Genomic DNA, 19,188 nt, shown 5'->3' with positions numbered 1-19,188 from the left:
GTGTGTGTATATATATATATATATATATATATATATATATATATATATATATATATATATATATATATATATATATATATATATACACACACATATATATATAAAATATTAGAATTTTGAGTTCATCTTTTCTTTTCCAGCAGGTGGCGGTAATGCACCTTTAAGGTGTTTACCGTCCGCCATTAAAAGTCACAGAAGAAGCAGAAGGTGGAGCAGGAATAGGTACTTTTATACTTTAACAGTTCTTTTCTAACTCTTCTAACATGTTTCAAGCTCAGGCGTGAGTTGTTTTTGTTACTTTTCTTTATAGGTTTCAGTTTTATAGATCCACGTCTGTGACCTTTTATAAGATAATAATGATAAGATGGTTAATGCTAATTCATAAATAGCTAACATTAGGGCGCTAGTGCTAATGCTAGCTAGCTTTTTTATTTATTAGCTACTATAGCTAGTTAACTGTTACATCTTTAAACGTTAACTTATTATGTAAATCCAGTAACTGAAAGATAAAACGTTAGTTAACTGTGTGTCTTGTGGTTTTGGGTTTATAACTTATCTGTATCTGATAGAGTCTCTGTGCTACAACTGTAGAGATTAGCAGCTAATGCTACATTACTATCGTGTGGTTTAAGGTCACAGCTGTTTCTCCATCCAGGCTCCCGGAGAAGACTCCCACTGGATAATTACTGCATGCATGATTATGAGACAGTGCAGAAACGTATCGAAATGATACCACGGCGAATGTGTGCTGTAATCAAAGCTAAAGACAGTCCAACGACGGGCAGTGTATATCAACACACCTTAACTGAATTTACTTGTAATACATGTAGGTCAGACTAACATTGACCTGGGGACAGCATTTTTCCTTTAACCCAGGTTGACTTACTTATTAATATTTAATCACAAAACCACAGGAAACACAGCTAAATTATGTTAAAAAGAAAATATTGTAGAGATATTTATATTTAACTTTGCCTAACTTGTTTCCTACATTTAGGAAATTTGTGGATTTGTGTGTTACCCCACCTCACCTGGATAATGCTGTATCACTGTTACCTGGAGAGGAAGGCATGTCTATTGCAGGTTAATACCCATTGCACAAATCCACACTGGAACACAATGTGTATCACAGACCACAGTCTGTCGCTGTTCCTGATCTTACTCTGGTCTGTTCAGTCAGTTGAGATGAAGACCTGTACGAAGGCTGACCAACAGAGTCAGTCTGTGGGTGGAGGGAGACTGAGCTGTGCCACATCAGCCTGTTTAGTGGTGGAGATCATGGCAGACTGCATATGAACATGAGGTAAGAGAGGCAGGAAAGTCAAAGAGAAGACTCACCCAAAAAAATGTAAAATGTTTTTTTTAGTATGAATTATGATGTACTAAAGTAGTGAAAGTGGCAAAACACAAAACTCTGTTGCTGTCGACAGTAGCACATTACTGTCCTCTCCTAATTTGCTAAGACAACTGCAATCCCATCATTATTTTTATTGCATTTCAGTGTTTTCTGCAGATTTCCAACAAATGCTGATGGTTAAAGAAGAGGTGTCCTCTGAATGTAGCTCCAGTCTAGACCTGATCCAGGATGCAGACGCCCTACATGTAACAGAGGAACAGGAGGAACGTTGGACCAGTCAGGAGGGAGAGCAGCTTAATGTCCTGGAAGAGGCCGATATCACCAGGTCCCCATTCACTGCTGTTTCTGTGAAGAGTGCAGCTGATGAAGACAAACCTCAGACCTCACAGCTTCATGAGTCGCAGACTGAAAACAACAGAGAGACAGAGCCTTCCACCAGCAGCTCAGCTAACCAGGTGAGAACAGAGGCTGATGGAGAGGACAGTGGAGGACTAGATCCAGCCTGGTCGCTGGATCCAAAAAGTCTTTTACAACCAAACCATGAAGAAAAGGCTTCAGACTCTTCTGAGACTGAAGTCATCGATGAGTGGCAGGAACCTTTGTCAAATTCTGGATCTGAAAGTCAAGACAGTCACGATGGCTGGAACAAGAACAGGGCACCTGAGTCAGGTGTCCATGTAAGTGATGAGGTATGTAACGCTGACAAAAAATCCTTTACTTGCTTTGAGTGCGGTAAACGGTTTAATCGGCAGACTAATCTGAAGATACACAAGAGAGTTCACACAGGAGAGAAAGAATTTGGTTGTGACGCTTGTGGTAAAAGATTTAACCGACAGTCCAACCTAAAGACTCACATGAGAGTCCACACAGGAGAAAACCCATTTCACTGCTGTGTTTGTACACATCAGGGATTTGAAGACACATTTGAGCATCTACACAGGATAGAAATTGTACAGTTGCAGGATCTGTTGCTTTGTCAACAACCGCATCAGTTTTGTTTTTTACTCTTTCATTGTTTATTTTTATCTAAAAATTTAAAAAAGAATTGAAATTCAAAGGTCAATAAAGCTGGTGTTTGCTCTACACTGAAGACATTTAGAGCTAAAATTCAAAAGAAGATTAACAGACGAAATGTCGAAATTCCAGCTTTGATTTGATGATATTTACAGCTGAATACATTGAACAACATAATAAATAGCATCTTTTGTATCAGGTGAAGAAGAAACCACTGGTGGACTGAGCAACATACACAGAAGGAGCTGGACGAAAAAACTGACTCGTCACAGGACCAAGCACGTTCAGACGGAAAAGGAGGAAGATTTTAGACTTTAACTGAACATGTATTTGTTAAATTGATTCACATACTTTTAGATTTGTGGCAAAATTATCTTTTATTGAGTTTTCACAAATAGAATAAAGGTTTAACACGTAAAACAATGTTTTAATGATTCTTTAGTCTTCTTTATCATCTAGAGCTGGTTTGAAGATGATAAGTTGTGTTTTTGGTGATTGATCTGCTATAATCACGTCTAAATGTCAGAGCAGCACTATTAACACCCACTCTTATTGCCATTTAGTAATCAAATAAAGTTCAGGCTCTGAGTGTATGGTTTTAATCTCAGTGTCAGGGTTTGGGTATGAACCAACTACATTATGTTGTGAAAAACATCCCGACGTTTTTCACTAATTTAATTTGAATTTTCTGGCTCCAACAGCAGCTGGTTGATCAAACCATGGTTCTTTTACACTGTTTGTTTTATGTGGAGCCTGTAGCAGCATGTGAGATCCTCGTGTAGCTGCTCACATGCTGCTACAGGCTCCACATATTACAGAAAGTAAGTGAGGTTTATTTCTGGAAATGAGCGCTGCACAAATTTTGCTCATTTGTCAACGTCTGGCACATGAAATATAAAATAATACTTAATAAATACCACACGTAACTCTGACTATAGTCAGTCAATAAGCCGATTGTGCACATTTATAAGGAAATGAATTGAAAACGATAATTTATCACCAGTTACAGTAAAATGTTGTTTCTGTTAACGTGATCCGGAGGATTTGGGTTTAATCTAAAATGAATCATCGTCATCGTGAGTTACTGAACAGGTGTGTGTTTTTCACTCGGCTGCTTCTGAAGTAATTGTTCAACATTAATACTAAACTGATTAAATAATTAACAATATACACAGTGAGTACTTTTACTTTTGGTGCTTTAAGTATAATTTGCTGTTAATAATTTAGTGTTTTTACATCAACAACACCTTTTTTTTGAGTATTTCACAACTCTAAGTTTGGCTCTTTTTTCATCATCTGTATTGGTCCGTGTGATTTCTGTCATCAGCACAGACACACCTACTGCACCTACTTTAACCTTTTCTGCAGGTGTTTTTAGAGGGTGTGACTTCTTATTAGTCTCCGAACCAAACCTCCACCTGTGTTCACAAGACTCTCCACCATCCTGCCGCACGAAGTAAAGTAAGTCGGTTTATATTGAAATATAAAAAAAAAGATTTTCTTTGAAAATGCATTTATTGAAAACGCTTCAGAGAAACATTAGAGTGTTCACAGCTGATTTGTACCTGTGTTTCAGCTGTTTCCAGCAGATCATCATCATTATGCCTGAGACAGCAGAGTCCCACTCCGTCTCCCTGAACACCAACCGTAACTGCACGGTGGAGATCAACAACATCAGCTCCACGTACAATCTCATCAACCCAAAGTAAGAATCTCTGACTTCTCTTCTATATTACTGTGGTTTTTACAGTATTAGTATTTTTTTTACAGAGAAACTCAAACTGCTGTTTTGTCTAATATGTTTCTCCTAAAATAAAAAACACTGGAGTGAAACAGGCGTCATGCTTGAGACTCCAGTAAAAAACTCTAATAGCTCCTCCTAAAACAACAACGCTAGAGTAAAATGAGAGTCTACATACACAGTACATGACTTCCCAATTGATCAGATACACCTGGATGGAACTGATGTAATAAATCTTCCATGAATCTGTTCATGTTGATTTACTTTAAGTTTCATTTTCAAGGCTTTAACAGTAGAGGCGTCTGATAAATGGAGAATGATAATTAAAGGTTGTAGCTACCTCTCTACTACCTCTTCTATCCTTCCAGGGTTTACATGGAAAGCGGCTTCGTCTTCAGCCCTCCACAGCCCACCATCCGCACCACCAAGACCGAGCTGTGCTCTTTCACCAAGGACGACAACACAGCAACAGGCGCTGTGGGTGTCTTGACCTATCAGATGCTTGACGTGCACAGTGGCCAATGCAGCGAGCTGATCGCCGTCATGTTCTCTGTGCCTTTTGACTATAACCTGTACAAGAACTGGCTGGGGGTGGGCATCTTTGAGCACACACAAGCCTGCGATAAGAAGCTGTACGAGCTCATGTACCACGGCGGCGATCACACCAAATTTGTGCGCCAAGAGGCCAACGGCTCCGGGGTGAAGTACACCGGGAAGAAGGTGCAGCTGAGGGCCTCCATGTCTGACGTGGGGAAGGCGATAATGAAGCTGGAGCTGTATGACAGGAAAGACAGATGTGAATAGAGTGTCCAGAGCAAAGTGGATGCACAGTTTGTCATGTTTGAGTGTTTTCAATTAATAAAACACAGTGAAATGATTTTTGTGTCAGTGATGTTTGTTTTGCATCATATATTATATTATATTATATTATATTATATTATATTATATTATATTATATTATATTATATTATATTATATTATATTATATTATATTATATTATAAATGAGAGTATGGAGGGAAAATGGTGCAGGTTCTTCTCTTATTCACGTTAGGGTGTGTAGATTTACATCTACCACTGTTTGAAATATATTAGGTGTCAAGTTAAAATAACCCAACATACATTCTGTCTTTTTGTAGCTTGACGGTGTGAATTTCACATATGCATCAGTCTCAGTAGCTAAAACCTTACATTCCACTCTCCATCCACCTCTTAGACCCAAGACTTTAAAAAATGGGTTATCAATATAGATTTTTGCTTTAATGTTTGGATTTGGGTTTAAAACAGATGTTCTGTCCAGTGTGATCCTCATTCATGTTTTAATTGGTATAAACATACACACAGATCATTTATTGATCAGATGTTATCAGATTGAGTTGTTTGCTTTTAGTCTGGGCTCTTCAGCACCAGCCCGCTCACAGCAGACAAGACAAGACAATGAGCAGTAAACAGAAAGTTTTACATCCTTTACAGTAAATTATTGCACAAAACACAGCAGCTGCTGCAGCTGACAATCAAAGCCTCACACACCCTGAGAAAATCTCAGGTCTCCTAGGATTTATTTATATTCAGGTATGAGACGTGTTAGAGCAGCTTCAACAAACTGACTTTAACTTGGCAAAATAACAGCGTTGTTGTTTTGGTGGGTTGTCATCATGCACAGATATCAAAAAGGTTCGATACGCTTGAAGGACACAGAGAAGGTGTGTGCTGTGGGTGGAGACTGGCTCTTATTTCTACACCAACGATCCAAACTGTGAACCCAGTGCTTCATATCTGAGAAGCACACCTGTGACCTGGACAGGTAAGCTGGTTTGTTCCTGCGCTGTGTCCACTGTGCACTGCTGACACCGTGTGTATAATTTGAACTGCTCTGTGCTTCAGATCTGCAGGTAAAACTTTACACCTAGGTTCTGTGCTGCAGCTTTGACCAGCAACAAGATGAGTGAATCAGCAGAGGCCGTCGCTGCCAACTTCACAAGCCTGAGAAACATCACCATCGAGATCTCCAACCTCACCACTAACTACTGTCTAGCCGACCCCAAGTAAGTGCAACATATAACACTAATGCAGAGCAGAGCATGGAGGACAATAGAGCATGTTCAGAAAATCCTTTGCATGAATAAAATGCAGCAGTTCGTTTTGTACTTTTCCATCTTTTTCTTTTTTTTGTGCTGTTTCTCTCAGAGTTTACCTGGAGAGTGGGAGCTGCCACGTCCCACCTCAACCCAGCGTGTGGCCACTGAAAACTGAAGTCTGCAACTTTGCCAAGCACTGCGGCAAAGCCACGGGCACAGTGGGCGTCCTGACCTACGACCTGTTTGAGATACAGAGCAACTGCGCCAAAGAGGTAGTAGCTCTAATGTTCTCTGTGCCCTTTGACTATAAGTTGTACAAGAACTGGTTGGCGGTGGGCATCTACCAGCAGGGCAAAGAGTGCAACAAGAGTCTGTACCAAGAGATGTATTACAACCACAACCAGAAGAGCTTTGTGCGGGAGGAGGCCAAAGGCAACGGGCTCACGTTTGAGGGCACCGACCTGGACGTCAAGGCTACCATGTCCCCGATGGGCAGAGCCATTATGAAGGTGGAGGTGTGGGAAAAGCTCCCCACTTGGCAGATACAGAATCCATGTTAAGCTGGTGATTCATGTTTTAATCCAGGTTGACACAGTGTTTGTGCAACATTATGTTTAACCCTTTGTACACTCGCTGTCAAAACATTTGTTCACACAATAAATCCATTCATTCGAAGTTTAATGTGTCAAAGTGATTTTTACAAAACAAAACAACCTTCAGAACAACGTCTGAGTAATTTAGTTAGTTAGTTTAGTTTTTAGACAAATGACTCAAAGTGTGATGTTAAGAAAGATAATTCACATTATTTAGTAAATCAGGACACAAAGGCACAATTGATTTACAACATAGTGAGGATGAAGAAATACTCGAACCCAATACCCAGTAATAGTCCATGTAGTTTTTAGAAAAGTACCTCACTAAGAAAGAGAATCAATCTATCAGAGTCACTAATAGAGAAAACATTTTATTTATTTATTTATTTAACTCTTTAAACACTGTTGTTAACATTACTGTTCGGGTCTGATCCAGATCTGTTCTCATAAATAAAGTTTCTGCAGAAATCCGACATCTTCAGGTTTATTTACTGTGAAAAATCTGACCCTTTAATTAGTAGTGTTGGTAGAACCTGTAAAGTAACTGAACTTGTTGTTGTTGGTTCTCTATAGAATTCTTTATACTGTTATATTTGTAATGTCTGTTGTGATTTGGTGCTTTACAAACTGCTGTAAAACTAAAACAGTCCCGTGAACCACAACAAATCCAAACCAAACAGTGTTTATTTAGCTATACAGAAGAAAACGTGCTCAGTCCACGGAAGCGGCTCTTTAAAACAAAATCAAACTAATTGCATGTGCTGCAAAGACGCCACCTAGTGATCACAGGTGTTTAGTGCATGTACGTGTGCACGTTTGTCACCGCAGAGTTCTCTGGAGGAAAGTTCAGGAAAGACGATCACGACTGTCATTTGTTAAAAGTCACATATTGTCCTTAGATACTGCTTTAAGGTGAAGTCTTTGCACTTTGACCTGAGTGTTTCTGCTTCTCTGGTTCTGGTCTGACTGAGCTGGTTTTGACACTTTACAGATAAAACCATGAAATGTGGATGTGTAAAGATTCTTATCTCTGCTTTCCAGATTCCGTCCCTGTGTCTGACAGATATATCTGTAAATAAATGAGACCCTTTGTCTTATTTCCACCTCTTCCACCTCCACCTCTGTATGGACTGGGCAACACGCTGCCTCCGCCTCCATCTGTAGGATCACACTGATCCAGAGCACTGCTCATAAAAAACACTGACAACCGTACTGAACCTCTCCTTCAGATACAGCTCCAGTGTTTCCAGTGACATCTGTCTCACATCGTATCCCCTGAACTGTTTCTTCGCCTTCTTGTTGACAGGCACAATCTCCTCGGTGCTGTTGGGGTCGTTGCGTCCGACCGCAGCGTAGGTGGGAAAAGTCTCTCTGAGCTTTTCTGGAAGACTGTTGTTGTAGCTCGGGCAGCAGTAGGCCGACCACAAGTACTCAGGCACAGCCACGCGGTGGTTCTTGAGCCAGTGTTCGTCTGTCTGGTACGGGATGACGCCCGTCACTATGTAGGCCTCTCCAAGGCAGTAGGCGTATAAGGTTTTGTTGACGGTCTGCTCCAGGATTTCCCAGGGCCCGTCGTTAGAGCCAGCCTTCTGAGGGGCCACATTAGTGAGTGTGAAGGTGGCGGAGCGGTCGTCGTGGCTCTGGTGGTGAAGGCTGGGGTTCAAGTGACCACGAGAGTAGGTGGAATTGATGTAGTCCAGCTCGACGGCCTGGCTGTCCACCACGTTCTGGTCTGGAGGGCCTGGAGGGAAGGGGATCATGTTGCCATCAGCTCCGGGGTAGGCCAGCTGTTTTATTGGAGAGGGGATGAAAACAGAGATTTGAATAGCACCGAAGTCGTCTGAAGGCACCTTACAGAGTATAACTGTTAGAGTTCTCAATACTTCACACTGGTCTGGACTAAATGTACAATACATGAAATGTAGGTCTGTTCTCTGCTATTTTAGTCCTTTGTGGCTTTGTCCCAGACACTTCCTCTGTCCAATTCCTGTTCTGTATTTTTAGAGTCAAAAGGACAGGTCGAGTGGTCGCACGGCAAAAATCAAGCTGCTGCCTGCTGTCAGAGTAGGACACGGACTGATAGAAGGGCGGCACAAACAGAAAGAGATTAATTTATGTAAGATTTGGTCCAAGGCCTCCAGGAAACATCTTTGTTACCAGCATGAACAGTTTAACATTTAAACGTTTGCCTAAATACAACATGTGCCCTTTAAGTGTCCACACACTGGCCCAGTGCACCATGTTACTTTACAGTTGAGCTATTAAATCTAAACAGATCAATACCACAGCCACCTGTGCACTGAGGACAGATATAGACACAGAATCAACTCGATGACCAGCTTCACTTCCTCATTTTCTCAGAGTGTGAAAATCATGATATGAATTATTGGTGCTAAACTGAGTCAGAATGTGTTTTGTCACGTTTCACTGGAGTCACATTACAGAAGTTAAATGAAAACACACAAATCATCCATGACGTGTTCTTTGCTCGATGTCCACTCTTAATAAACAGACAGCTAGAAGAAGTCAGTTTTACAGTAACGTCCTCACCTGTGGCTCAAACTTCCACGATGTTGAGGGTCTTTTTCCTGCAGGTGTTGTGTACAAATACGCCGAGAACCACGGAGAACGGCGAGGTCGACTGTACAATGTGGCAAAACGATACTGGTTGAAATACCGCTGGCAGATCGGGGTCCCTGCGAGACCTTTGGGAGGCCAAGACCTGTAGAAGAACTGCAGGCATGGAGTGAAATCCCCAACATCAGCTCCACAGGGGCACCAGCCGCCAGAGAAAGCCAGGACGAACACAGCCAGACCGCAGAAATATGACATGTTGATAATGGACTGTTGGTTCAAATCCAGCTGAGAAAATCCAGGAATGTGTCCTGATCACAGACAGAGAGAGAGAGAGTCTTTGACAGATGTTCCCTTTTTCATTAAACACATGAAGTGAAAGCAGAAGCAGCTTCAACTTTAGTGTCACTTTTCTAACAGGAAGCAAATCCTCAGAATCAGCTGACTTGGATTGTTGAACTCCAGTGAACCTCACTTAAAGGAACAATACGTTACATATTAAGTTTCATGTTAGTTGCTGGTAGAACGTCTGTTTCCATTTGGACCTGCATGATCCAGTTTGCACAGACATGAAGAAGGTGGTCCGTGCTAAAGGGGAATTCACTCACTCATACCAAAATAGCAGATGGAGCTGCTGAACAGCCTGACGGGCTCCACTCGATGCTGGTGAGGACACGTCATTACGTCATTAGTGGGACAATTCTCAGAAATGAATATGAAATGACGTGTGTGTGTGTTATTAAGGCCTGAAAAGTAGTTAGTCGTGTTTCTTTTAAGATGGTGACACAGGTTTCTGACACTGTTTCCACCACAGATCCCAGGTTTCCAGTGTCACACACCTGACACCTGAGTGTGGTGACGCCACAGATCCCGCGAGAGCAGGGCGAACGGGAACTCGCGTGATCTTGTGTCAAAACAAACATGGACGCCAACTGGCAGCTGGTACTTTTCATACACTTTTATAAAGTTGTACTGAGGGGGAAAAGACAAGCAGAGCGCTGGATGGAGCGGAAAATAAGGTGAAATAACTTCAGGTAAAGCTGTAGTTACTGTGAGTGTCCTGGAGGTGACGTCGGCCGCGAATATCAAGGCGTTTACGACACTTTTGAGAAGAGCTCGTTCGATTAAACCAGGTCCTGGACGGACTCAGGTTGTTTTCACACCTTAGTCCGTTTGCTTTGGTCCGAATCAGTGGCTCGGTTCGTAAACTTGGAGCTTTTTCCTCTTGGTTCGTTTTTTCCTCTTGGTTCGTTTTTTATTTGCACACGGAGAAAAATCCAACTGTACTAAAATGCGTCACGTGAAATCACGCGAGAACGCTCTCTCCGCTCATTGGTCAGATGTTTCTGCCGCGGGAACAGAAAATGTAAATACAGGAAGTAGATGAAGTGTTGTGGACCAGTGCAGGTTCGTGTGACAGGAGAGAGATGAACGTTAAAACAGGCTGATTACTGTTTATCACGTTACATCAGACCTGACAAGACACGACAAGAAGTGAAGACGGACAGTTTCTAAGTATTCTTCATGTAAATAAAGTTCTATTTCATACTGAGTTTCCAGTAACTTTTGTTTGTTGTTAAACTGCTTCGCAGGAAATAGTGAGTTAATGGGTTAACCTTCACATGAGTCAAATATTTCACATGACATGGGTAAAGCTATAATGACACGCAGTCATCGTGCCAGTTTTGTAATGAAACTATAAATGTAAAACAATAATTAGTCAATAGAAACCTAACATGCATTTTAAATATTGATCATCAGATATTTACCCTGTCAGGACTGAAACATCTGTGCAGATGCTATTTTAATCACCTGAAAGAAATCTGTCACTTAATCGTCTAGTTGGACGCTAAAATTAGATTTTCTGATAAATGAGATTTATTCTGTAAAACTATTTATCTTCAGCCCACAGTCTGCTCTCCACCGACTGTGACACATCAAGACATGACGGGAAACACCTGGCACCTGATATACGATCTGATTGGTTCAGGTGTTGCATCATGACATGACGTTTCCTTTTTTAATTGATTTTGATATGATTAGTCAGTTTTCACTGTAGAGGTTGATCATTTTGCAGAAATGTTGTGACTTATCAGAAAGACAGAATACGTTCAGCTTGTAGTACAGATCACATGAAGTAAACATGATTTTAGTCACAAAGTAGGGAAGTAGAAGATTCCTAAAACACAAGTTTCAGCTCTGACAGTGTAAAGATCTTATAAATCAGTAATTGACATTTAACCCGCTCACTCCTCTGCTTCTATCACACAAGCACTTTTTCACATTAAGATACATTTTATAGCACAAAACAAAAATATTAGAAACAAGTAATAAAGCTTTATAAGCAATTATGAGTTATTTAATTTTTCCCTTTTTTTTTATCACGTTATTTAGTTTAGTTACTTTGCAAATGTAGATTCAGTCATTCTCTGTAATGAGTTCTTCTGGTTTTATAACTGACTTAAGTACAATTTCCAATAATTCACTTTTACTTACAGAGTATCTTTACACTGTTGTAGTGATACTATTTCTTAAATAGCAGATCTACTTCTTCCACCGCTGCTCAGGACCAGAAACACAGCCACAGCAAAGAAAAGATTTTCTCTTCCTGCTGAATAGACACTTTCTGTTCTGTCATTTCTTTAACGGTCTGACCTCATGAAACAAGAAAATATACAAACTACTTCACATACAAAAAAAAACTCTTGTCATTTGAATGATTTTGGCTGGATTAGCTCAATGTGCAGGGCTCAGCTGTTGTCACATGCATATTTGTGTCCTTGTCATTACTGTGTTTATGTAGCACAGAGCGAGGGCAGGACTGGGTAGGAGAACACTCCGTTTCTCCTCCCCTGCAAAATGACACATGGGGTGTGTTTGTTTTGCCCCGTCCCTTCCCCCACCACCTTTTATTCTTATGCAACACAGTAATCAGGTTTGGAGTTTTATTTATTTTCCCATCAGACGCTGGACTTCTGGTCCAAAGAGCTCAGAGCACATTTCTCCAGTGTTACAGGATTTGAAGGTAGGTCACAACATTTTCCATCTTCTCCACTTTATTGACCAGCTCAGCATTTTAAAAATATTATTTTGCTGATAACTCAAGATATTTTTCAAATGTTTTCAGTTCTTCGAAGCGACTAATCTGCAGGCAGATGTGCATGGTGTTGTATTTCTCTTTTAGCTTTCTCAATAGAACCACACAGGACATAAACCAGACAGTTGAGGGCATGTTTCTTCTGTTGTTATGTGATGAATGGGGATCTGTTTGCGTGCTTTGAGCTTGTTAGCTAAGTCTCTGTTGATTAGAGATCATATTAAAACAAGTACTTAATCAGCACATGCATTTACTGGACTTTGACCTACAACATTTCAGGTTTTATGAGGACATGCACTCCTGAAACCTACATAGTAATTTTCTTCTGGATTCATCTGCAAGTGCTATAAAAGACATTGCATTTTGTTTAAACACAGAACAGTATTTTATACAGTTAATGAAAACAACACACTGCTTTTTCACACCCAGAGTCATCGTCTAAAACTCTACACAGGGAGTTTTTTATTCAAAGTCCTCCACTGCAGCACCACTAACGGATATAAAAGCCTTAAAAACATCCAGAATACTTCATATTTTTCACTTTAATTTTAATAGTTTAGTGAATATTTTCCCTATACAAACTATGCTGTATCTAATCCTTCTGAAAGCTGAAACTTGTGTGATTGCACTGAGCACTATTTATCCTCTGAGCTCAGACAGTTTTGAATCATTCTGTTCTCATGTTACTGTGCTAGCACGACAAACTATAGCTGTTTACTTCATGTTTCCATGCTTTTTTATTATGCAAGTGCTGACAGCTATTATAATCAAGTCATTGATGATCAGGTTTTTCCTATATTTTTCTATTTCTATTTTCACTTTACGGCCAAACATCTGCACAAAAACTGGATCCCTCTAAACTTGTTTGCGTGTGTTTTCTGAGTTGTTGAATAGTTGTGGGTGCTCCTGGCATGCATTTGGACTTTAGCGTGTGAAGCTGTTGTTTTGCAGCCTTTTCTCTTAGAAATTACTCTCAGAACCAGCTCGTCTCCAACAGGAAGTACATCCTTCAGAACACATTTAGTTTTATTGGTTATTTTTGGGTCCATCTCCACATTGCAGCAACTCATTCAAAAACAGGATTACCTAAAATTCAGCTGTTCACTGTCTGAGTTTAAATTTTAGTTAAGAGAAGATACCTCAGTTAATATTAACTCATTGTTGACACATAAAGAATTTAAAATGTAATGAACACATTAACCAGTGATGTAAGAACGTCCTGATTACAAAACTTACAATTACTCACAATAAACTTGTATGTTTGGTTCTTTTTCTCAGAGTTAATCCATGGGGACCATTTCACGACTTTGTCTTCTGCCTTTAGTGGTGAGTGTGTCTCTACTGATGACCTCTAGTGTCCAAGGTGGAAAGGTGCTGGTATTTCCGGTGGATGGAAGCCACTGGGTCAACATGAACCTGTTGATCCAAACTCTCCATGACAGGGGCCACGAGATCACTGTGGTCCGCACAGCCACTAGCTGGTACATTAAAGAAAACGCACCACATTATCACTCTATCACTATAACCCTGCCAGAAGCCATTGTCATAGAGGATCAGGACTTCTTTGTAACCTTCCTGATGAGGATGATTGCAATCCAGAGAAAAGGGGCATCTCTAATTGGGTTTCTTAACTTCTACTGGGAAATGCTTAGCACACTGTCAAAAATTCACCAACAGGCCAGCCTGTTGGCGGTAGAAATGTTTGAGAACAAGACTCTAATGCAGAGTCTTCGTGATACTCATTTTGATGTGGTACTTCTGGACCCGGGATTGCCTGCAGGCGTCGTGGTGGCACATGAACTTAAGCTACCAACTATTTTTAATGTGAGATGGGTCACCAGTGGAGAAGGGCACTTTGTGGTCGCTCCATCTCCAACATCCTATGTTCCAACTTCTGGATATGCTGCTTCAGATAAGATGACTTTTGTGCAAAGAGTTTTGAACCTTGTGCACTATGTCCTCAACACATGCATCGACCGGTTCATAGTGTGCCCTCACTATGATAAACTGGTGGAGAGGTACTTTGGATCAGCTGTTAACTTTTATCACCTCCTACAGGGGGCAGACATCTGGCTCATGAGGGTAGACTTTGTCTTGGAGTTCCCCAGGCCCACCATGCCAAACATTGCCTACATTGGTGGCTTTCAGTGCAAACCCTCGAAGCCCTTATCGTCAGAACTAGAAGAGTTTGTCCAAAGTTCGGGGGAGCATGGATTCATCCTGATGTCCCTAGGTACACTGGTCAAAGGTTTACCTCTAGAAATCACTTCAGAAATCGCAGCTGCCTTCGCCCAAATCCCTCAGAAGGTCATATGGAGACATGTTGGGGAACGTCCCAACAATCTGGGCAACAACACTCTGCTGGTGAAGTGGATGCCCCAGAACGATCTCCTGGGTCACCCAAAGATCAAAGCCTTTGTGGCTCACGGTGGCAATAATGGGATCTACGAGTCTATCTACCATGGAGTACCAATGATATGCATACCGCTTCTGTTTGACCAGTTTGAGAACGTTTTGAGATTGGAAGTACGAGGAGCTGCTAAGAGGGTGGAAGTGACCAAAATCACTCAGCAGAACTTTTTGGAAGCAATACAAGAAGTTCTTCACAATCCCTCTTACAGAACCAGCATAAAGCGCCTCTCTGCACTCCATCGAGACAAGCCCATGCATCCTCTGGACACAGCAGTTTACTGGACTGAGTTTCTTATGAGAAACAAAGGAGCTTCACATTTACGCACTGAGTCTTATAAGATGCACTGGTACGCCTACTATTCAGTGGATGTTATTTGCTTTTTGTTCGCAGTCTTGTTGATGTTGACAGCTGTTGTAGTGGGATCACTACGATTCCTGTGCCTTCGACTGTGCAGGAGGAGAAAACCCAAACAGGCGTAAAAAAAAAACGAATACCACCTGCTTTACCTTTTATTTGATGCAGCCTGTACCTACATACACTCAAGAAAATATTTTACCATGCCAAGATTACTTACTGATATTTTCCAGTAGCTTAATGTGTCATTAAAATTTACCAACCTAATGCTTTGATTACTTATACTTGAACAATGGTGATTAATCCTGCTACACTTTATTCATTAATATGAAATTTAACAATTATATGTAACATATCACTTATTTTTTATGACAATCAACATTTTAAAGTAATTACTGCAATTTTATGTTGTGTATGCTGAACAAAGTTAAGTTAATGTACTTTATGAAAATAAACAGGAATAAAGCAGTAATGGCTCTGCAGATATTTCCTTTATGTCCTCCAGCAAAACAATGAAACATACAATATGACTCTGAATGAAAACTGAAAGCTGCTTTATTCAGAAACATGTACTGTGTGTACAATAAATGTTTTATTTACAAAATGAAATGAGAAATAAAAATGTTTTTGGATAATCTAAATGTTCTTTTCACAAATCCATCTATACGGCATCTCACAGGAGCCATCCATCCAGGACTTCAGGGCATGTTCACTCATATCGATGTGTCCGCAGTCCTCTCCAAGCGGGTCGTCCAGTTTCCAGTCATCAGGCTCAGTCCCAGTTCCTGCTCTGCTGAGCCAGAACCTGGAACAAGAGTTTTAGTATTAGTAAAGTAAGCCACAGTTTTTTTGGTGCAACAATCCCTTACATAATGTGTCGAAGCATGCATAGCGCTTCCTGGATTTTTGGTACTTTAGTATTTGACTGTACTTTGACTCACTGTAAATCTGAAGTGACCTTGCTGCCATCCACCCAGCGCCAGTCACCTTCCTCCTCTACATCAGTCAAACCGATCCACAACCTGGTGCTGCTCTGCTCCTGAGCCTGGCTGGCATCAAAAATAAACCTCTAAAAGGAAAAGAAGGTTTTACATGTAAACAGATTCCCTTTTTAATTCGGTTGTCACATATTCCTTTACTTTTATCCCCTACTTGTTCTTCTTCACTGTTTACGATGAGCAGGTCGCCCCCTTGTGTCTGGCACCAGGCTCTGCTGGAGCTCCAGGACAGCTTTCGGGAGGAGAAGTAGTAGCATCTCATCTGAAACTGTTTCCAGCTGTTGTCACATTTTTTGCAAAGCCGCTCTGTGAAGTAAAAAATTCATTGAACCCCAGTTTTCTCATTTCACTTCTACCTCAAGTAGCTTTAAGGTTGGAATGGTCCCCTTAAAAACCTTTTAAAAATAAAACTGTATATTTATGACTTGGCACTGTACCTCTAGTCTTCTGGTTAACCACAGGACAGTACAGGTCTAAAGAGTGATAGGCCTCATTCATTAACTGCACGTCCACCACCACCTGCTCCATCTCCTCTTTGCTGCTCTTCTCCTGCTCTGCTGCTTCCTCTTTCTCCTTCACCAGCGTCGTGCTCAGGTTCTGGTTTAGTTCTTGAAGTTCTGTTACCCTCTTGCTCAGGCCCTGAAGCCTGTCGTTGATTTCCACGAGCTCCTGATTCGTCTCCTTCAGTTGAAACAGTTCTTCTGTCAGAAGGCCGTTCGCCTCGAACAGTCGTCGCTTCTCCTCCTCTTTCTGAGAGTTGGACATGACCAGATATTCGATGGTCTGAGACAAGTTCAGCTTCTGTTCCTCCTGCTCAGACGTGAGTTGGACCAGTTTTTCATGTTTTTGTATCAGCTGTAAGTTTGCAGAAGACAGATTCACAATCTTTTCCATCAACTCGCTGTTTTCTAAGGTCAAAGCAAGATTAGCAGACATGAGTTGAGCTGCAGTCTGGTTAAGGAGTGTGGTTTCCTCATCGAGCGCGACTCTGAGCTTCTTTAAGATTTCATTTTCTTTTTTCAGCTCAGTGTTCGCTTTAGTCAAGGTGAGATAGCTGGCACTCATGTTCTGATAACAGGAGAGGTTTTTCCATTCAGGTTTTCTGTCCGACTCATTGGTGTCTGAAAAACAAATATGTTATTATTAGTTTTTATTTCTATTTTATTATTTTTATGAAGTGATAATTTGACTTTTATCCGAACATTTGTGCACAACAAACAAATTCACACTCTTAAACTGAACAGAAAAGACATAAAAGACTTAATTGGTGTCTGTTAGCACAATATTTAGAGAAAGAACTTGACATTTGGAAAGATTTAGACTAGAGGCTGGAGCTTTAACATGTAACTCTCCCTGAAAGTTACCAAATAGTTCAGGATCAGGCCATATCATTTAAAAAAACCTTTTATCTTCACTTACACAGGACAGAAAGTGCTGCACAAGAAACGAGCAGCAGCAAACAGAGTGTTGAGAGAACGACCAGTGGACAGAGGTGAGAACAGGTGAGGATCTTTCTGCTCCTGAGGGAACCTGAAGATAAAAACATCAAACATGTTGATCTTTATTGTCAGCAGTAGTTGACTTGCTGAAGTTATTGTGTATTACTCACATAACTCCTGTTCCTGTTTGGCTGAAGTCACTGAAACTGAGGAGCCTGGTGCTGGGTTATTGATCCAGGGGAGCCACTGATGACCGACCATTTTACCTGTGAACATAAGGAGCAGAGCCGGTCACCTCCTTTTAAATCCTCCTAACATCAGGAACGAGCTGCTGATACAAATACTCACAGTGGTAAGAAGTGTTTTGTTCATCAGAGCTCAAGATACAAGTATTTTAAAAAATGTACCACAGTGTACAAATATCCTGTTAAACTAAACGTACCTTGGATTACCAAAGTAAAAGGACTCTTTATGAAGAATGAACAGGATGTTAATGGATTCTAATTAACGTGTTCATCACTTTAATTAGGATCAGCTCATTTTAACTAACTTCTGACTATATTTTGTTGTTTAGATGGTCACATATTCTTAGAGTAATAATTATAGTTTCAATACTGCATGTGAAGTTATATTATACTGTATTTAATATTAGTAAAATACTTAATTTTCTTGTTAAATTAAGTAAAACATGTTGTCTCACCTCAGATATCGTCCTCAGTGTGAGGTCTGTGAAATGTAGCCTGTAGAAATAAGAAGCTCTCCTGTCTGTTGAACCTCAGGTTGCTGCTCTGCAGAAGAGTCACCACAACTTTCTTTGTCTTTGTGAATCTACAGCTCTTTTATAACCCGCTGACCCCCTGCTGCTTTACCTTAAGATACTGTAATAATGGCCACTTCCATTTGATTTAACCTTATCTTTCACTAAACAATAGTCACTTAGAGCATCACTGTATGTTAAACAACACACAGTTTCCTACTTTTACAATTAACAACTTCCTTCACACTAGAAGTTACAACAAATGTAAAAATCTAAAATCTAACCATTAAATGAAAAGAAAAAATACAGCAGCTCATCATTTGAACCAGAAGGTGGCAGCGTGTCTTTTACAATAAAGCAGTTCATAGTAGATGTTTAAGTAAAAGAAGAATTGTCAGACTATAGAAATACTGATACGTTCATATCAGTACAAACATGTTAATATGAACACTACCGGTCAAAAGTCTGGAGCCTATTAATCATTTATTAATTAGTCACCTACTGCAGCTGAAAACTGATTTTTAAAGAAATATTTACACAAATGTAAATGAGGCCTTTCATCAGCTAACATTAGTCTTCAAATATCACATTTATGAATTAAATAAACTTATGATTTAAAAAAATCCCCTTTCAGTGATGCCACACGTTGCTACATGAGTCCAAACTTTTTACTGGTAGTGTCCTTAAAGTAAAATCACTACTCAGGCCCACGTCAGGATAAAGGACGGTGACTTCATCATTTTATTTGTGATCGGACGTCGCAACGTCGTCACC

The 19,188-nt window shown here is 40.5% G+C and overlaps 5 protein-coding genes across 7 annotated transcripts; 3 read left to right on the top strand and 2 right to left on the bottom strand.

The window, feature by feature from the left end:
- Positions 1–3,584: 3,584 nt before the first annotated feature.
- LOC113156876 (DELTA-stichotoxin-Hmg2b-like) lies at positions 3,585–4,989 on the top strand. The gene is made up of 3 exons (XM_026352270.1): positions 3,585–3,832; positions 3,948–4,076; positions 4,481–4,989. The coding sequence occupies exons 2-3, from the start codon at positions 3,973–3,975 to the stop codon at positions 4,914–4,916; spliced, it is 540 nt and encodes a 179-aa protein (XP_026208055.1). The 5' UTR covers positions 3,585–3,832; positions 3,948–3,972; the 3' UTR covers positions 4,917–4,989.
- Positions 4,990–5,816: 827 nt separating this feature from the next.
- Positions 5,817–6,864, top strand: LOC113155932 (DELTA-stichotoxin-Hcr4a-like). 2 transcript variants are annotated; one of them, XM_026350678.1, is made up of 3 exons: positions 5,817–5,915; positions 5,996–6,156; positions 6,299–6,864. In XM_026350678.1, the coding sequence occupies exons 2-3, from the start codon at positions 6,053–6,055 to the stop codon at positions 6,747–6,749; spliced, it is 555 nt and encodes a 184-aa protein (XP_026206463.1). In that variant the 5' UTR covers positions 5,817–5,915; positions 5,996–6,052; the 3' UTR covers positions 6,750–6,864. The 2 variants fall into 2 exon arrangements, with proteins under 2 accessions (XP_026206463.1, XP_026206464.1); XM_026350679.1 differs by having other exon boundaries at positions 5,871–5,915; positions 6,036–6,156.
- LOC113155930 (endonuclease domain-containing 1 protein-like) lies at positions 6,851–10,004 on the bottom strand. Of its 2 annotated transcripts, XM_033326805.1 has the most exons (3): positions 9,766–10,004; positions 9,333–9,667; positions 6,851–8,569 (listed from the first exon to the last, which is right to left on the bottom strand). In XM_033326805.1, the coding sequence occupies exons 2-3, from the start codon at positions 9,612–9,614 to the stop codon at positions 7,949–7,951; spliced, it is 903 nt and encodes a 300-aa protein (XP_033182696.1). In that variant the 5' UTR covers positions 9,615–9,667; positions 9,766–10,004; the 3' UTR covers positions 6,851–7,948. The 2 variants fall into 2 exon arrangements, with proteins under 2 accessions (XP_033182696.1, XP_026206460.1); XM_026350675.1 differs by lacking the exon at positions 9,766–10,004 and having other exon boundaries at positions 9,333–9,759.
- A 1,817-nt stretch (positions 10,005–11,821) lies between these two features.
- LOC113155928 (UDP-glucuronosyltransferase 1-2-like) lies at positions 11,822–15,771 on the top strand. The gene has a single exon (XM_033326804.1). The coding sequence runs from the start codon at positions 13,741–13,743 to the stop codon at positions 15,343–15,345; it is 1,605 nt and encodes a 534-aa protein (XP_033182695.1). The 5' UTR covers positions 11,822–13,740; the 3' UTR covers positions 15,346–15,771.
- A 77-nt stretch (positions 15,772–15,848) lies between these two features.
- On the bottom strand, positions 15,849–19,185 carry LOC113155929 (C-type lectin domain family 4 member M-like). The gene is made up of 6 exons (XM_026350674.2): positions 17,828–19,185; positions 17,638–17,748; positions 16,656–17,339; positions 16,373–16,524; positions 16,162–16,289; positions 15,849–16,025 (listed from the first exon to the last, which is right to left on the bottom strand). The coding sequence occupies exons 1-6, from the start codon at positions 17,931–17,933 to the stop codon at positions 15,857–15,859; spliced, it is 1,350 nt and encodes a 449-aa protein (XP_026206459.1). The 5' UTR covers positions 17,934–19,185; the 3' UTR covers positions 15,849–15,856.
- Between the last annotated feature and the right edge of the window lie 3 nt (positions 19,186–19,188).

Source organism: Anabas testudineus, chromosome 19 (assembly GCF_900324465.2).
Source record: "Anabas testudineus chromosome 19, fAnaTes1.2, whole genome shotgun sequence".
Taxonomy (NCBI): domain Eukaryota; kingdom Metazoa; phylum Chordata; class Actinopteri; order Anabantiformes; family Anabantidae; genus Anabas; species Anabas testudineus.
This window is presented reverse-complemented; position numbering and strand designations above follow the sequence as displayed.

Excerpts from the sequence above, each read along its gene's own strand:
- LOC113156876 (XM_026352270.1), top strand. The coding sequence starts at position 3,973 with ATGCCTGAGACAGCAGAGTCCCACTCCGTCTCCCTGAACACCAACCGT. Across the intron at positions 4,077-4,480 it reads TACAATCTCATCAACCCAAA|GGTTTACATGGAAAGCGGCT; the intron begins GTAAGAATCTCT and ends CTATCCTTCCAG.
- LOC113155932 (XM_026350678.1), top strand. The coding sequence starts at position 6,053 with ATGAGTGAATCAGCAGAGGCCGTCGCTGCCAACTTCACAAGCCTGAGA. Across the intron at positions 6,157-6,298 it reads TACTGTCTAGCCGACCCCAA|AGTTTACCTGGAGAGTGGGA; the intron begins GTAAGTGCAACA and ends TGTTTCTCTCAG.
- LOC113155930 (XM_033326805.1), bottom strand. The coding sequence starts at position 9,614 with ATGTCATATTTCTGCGGTCTGGCTGTGTTCGTCCTGGCTTTCTCTGGC. Across the intron at positions 8,570-9,332 it reads CGTGGAAGTTTGAGCCACAG|CTGGCCTACCCCGGAGCTGA; the intron begins GTGAGGACGTTA and ends CCAATAAAACAG.
- LOC113155928 (XM_033326804.1), top strand. The coding sequence starts at position 13,741 with ATGGGGACCATTTCACGACTTTGTCTTCTGCCTTTAGTGGTGAGTGTG.
- LOC113155929 (XM_026350674.2), bottom strand. The coding sequence starts at position 17,933 with ATGTTCACAGGTAAAATGGTCGGTCATCAGTGGCTCCCCTGGATCAAT. Across the intron at positions 17,749-17,827 it reads CAAACAGGAACAGGAGTTAT|GTTCCCTCAGGAGCAGAAAG; the intron begins GTGAGTAATACA and ends TTTTATCTTCAG. Across the intron at positions 16,026-16,161 it reads AAGGTCACTTCAGATTTACA|GTTCTGGCTCAGCAGAGCAG; the intron begins GTGAGTCAAAGT and ends CTCTTGTTCCAG.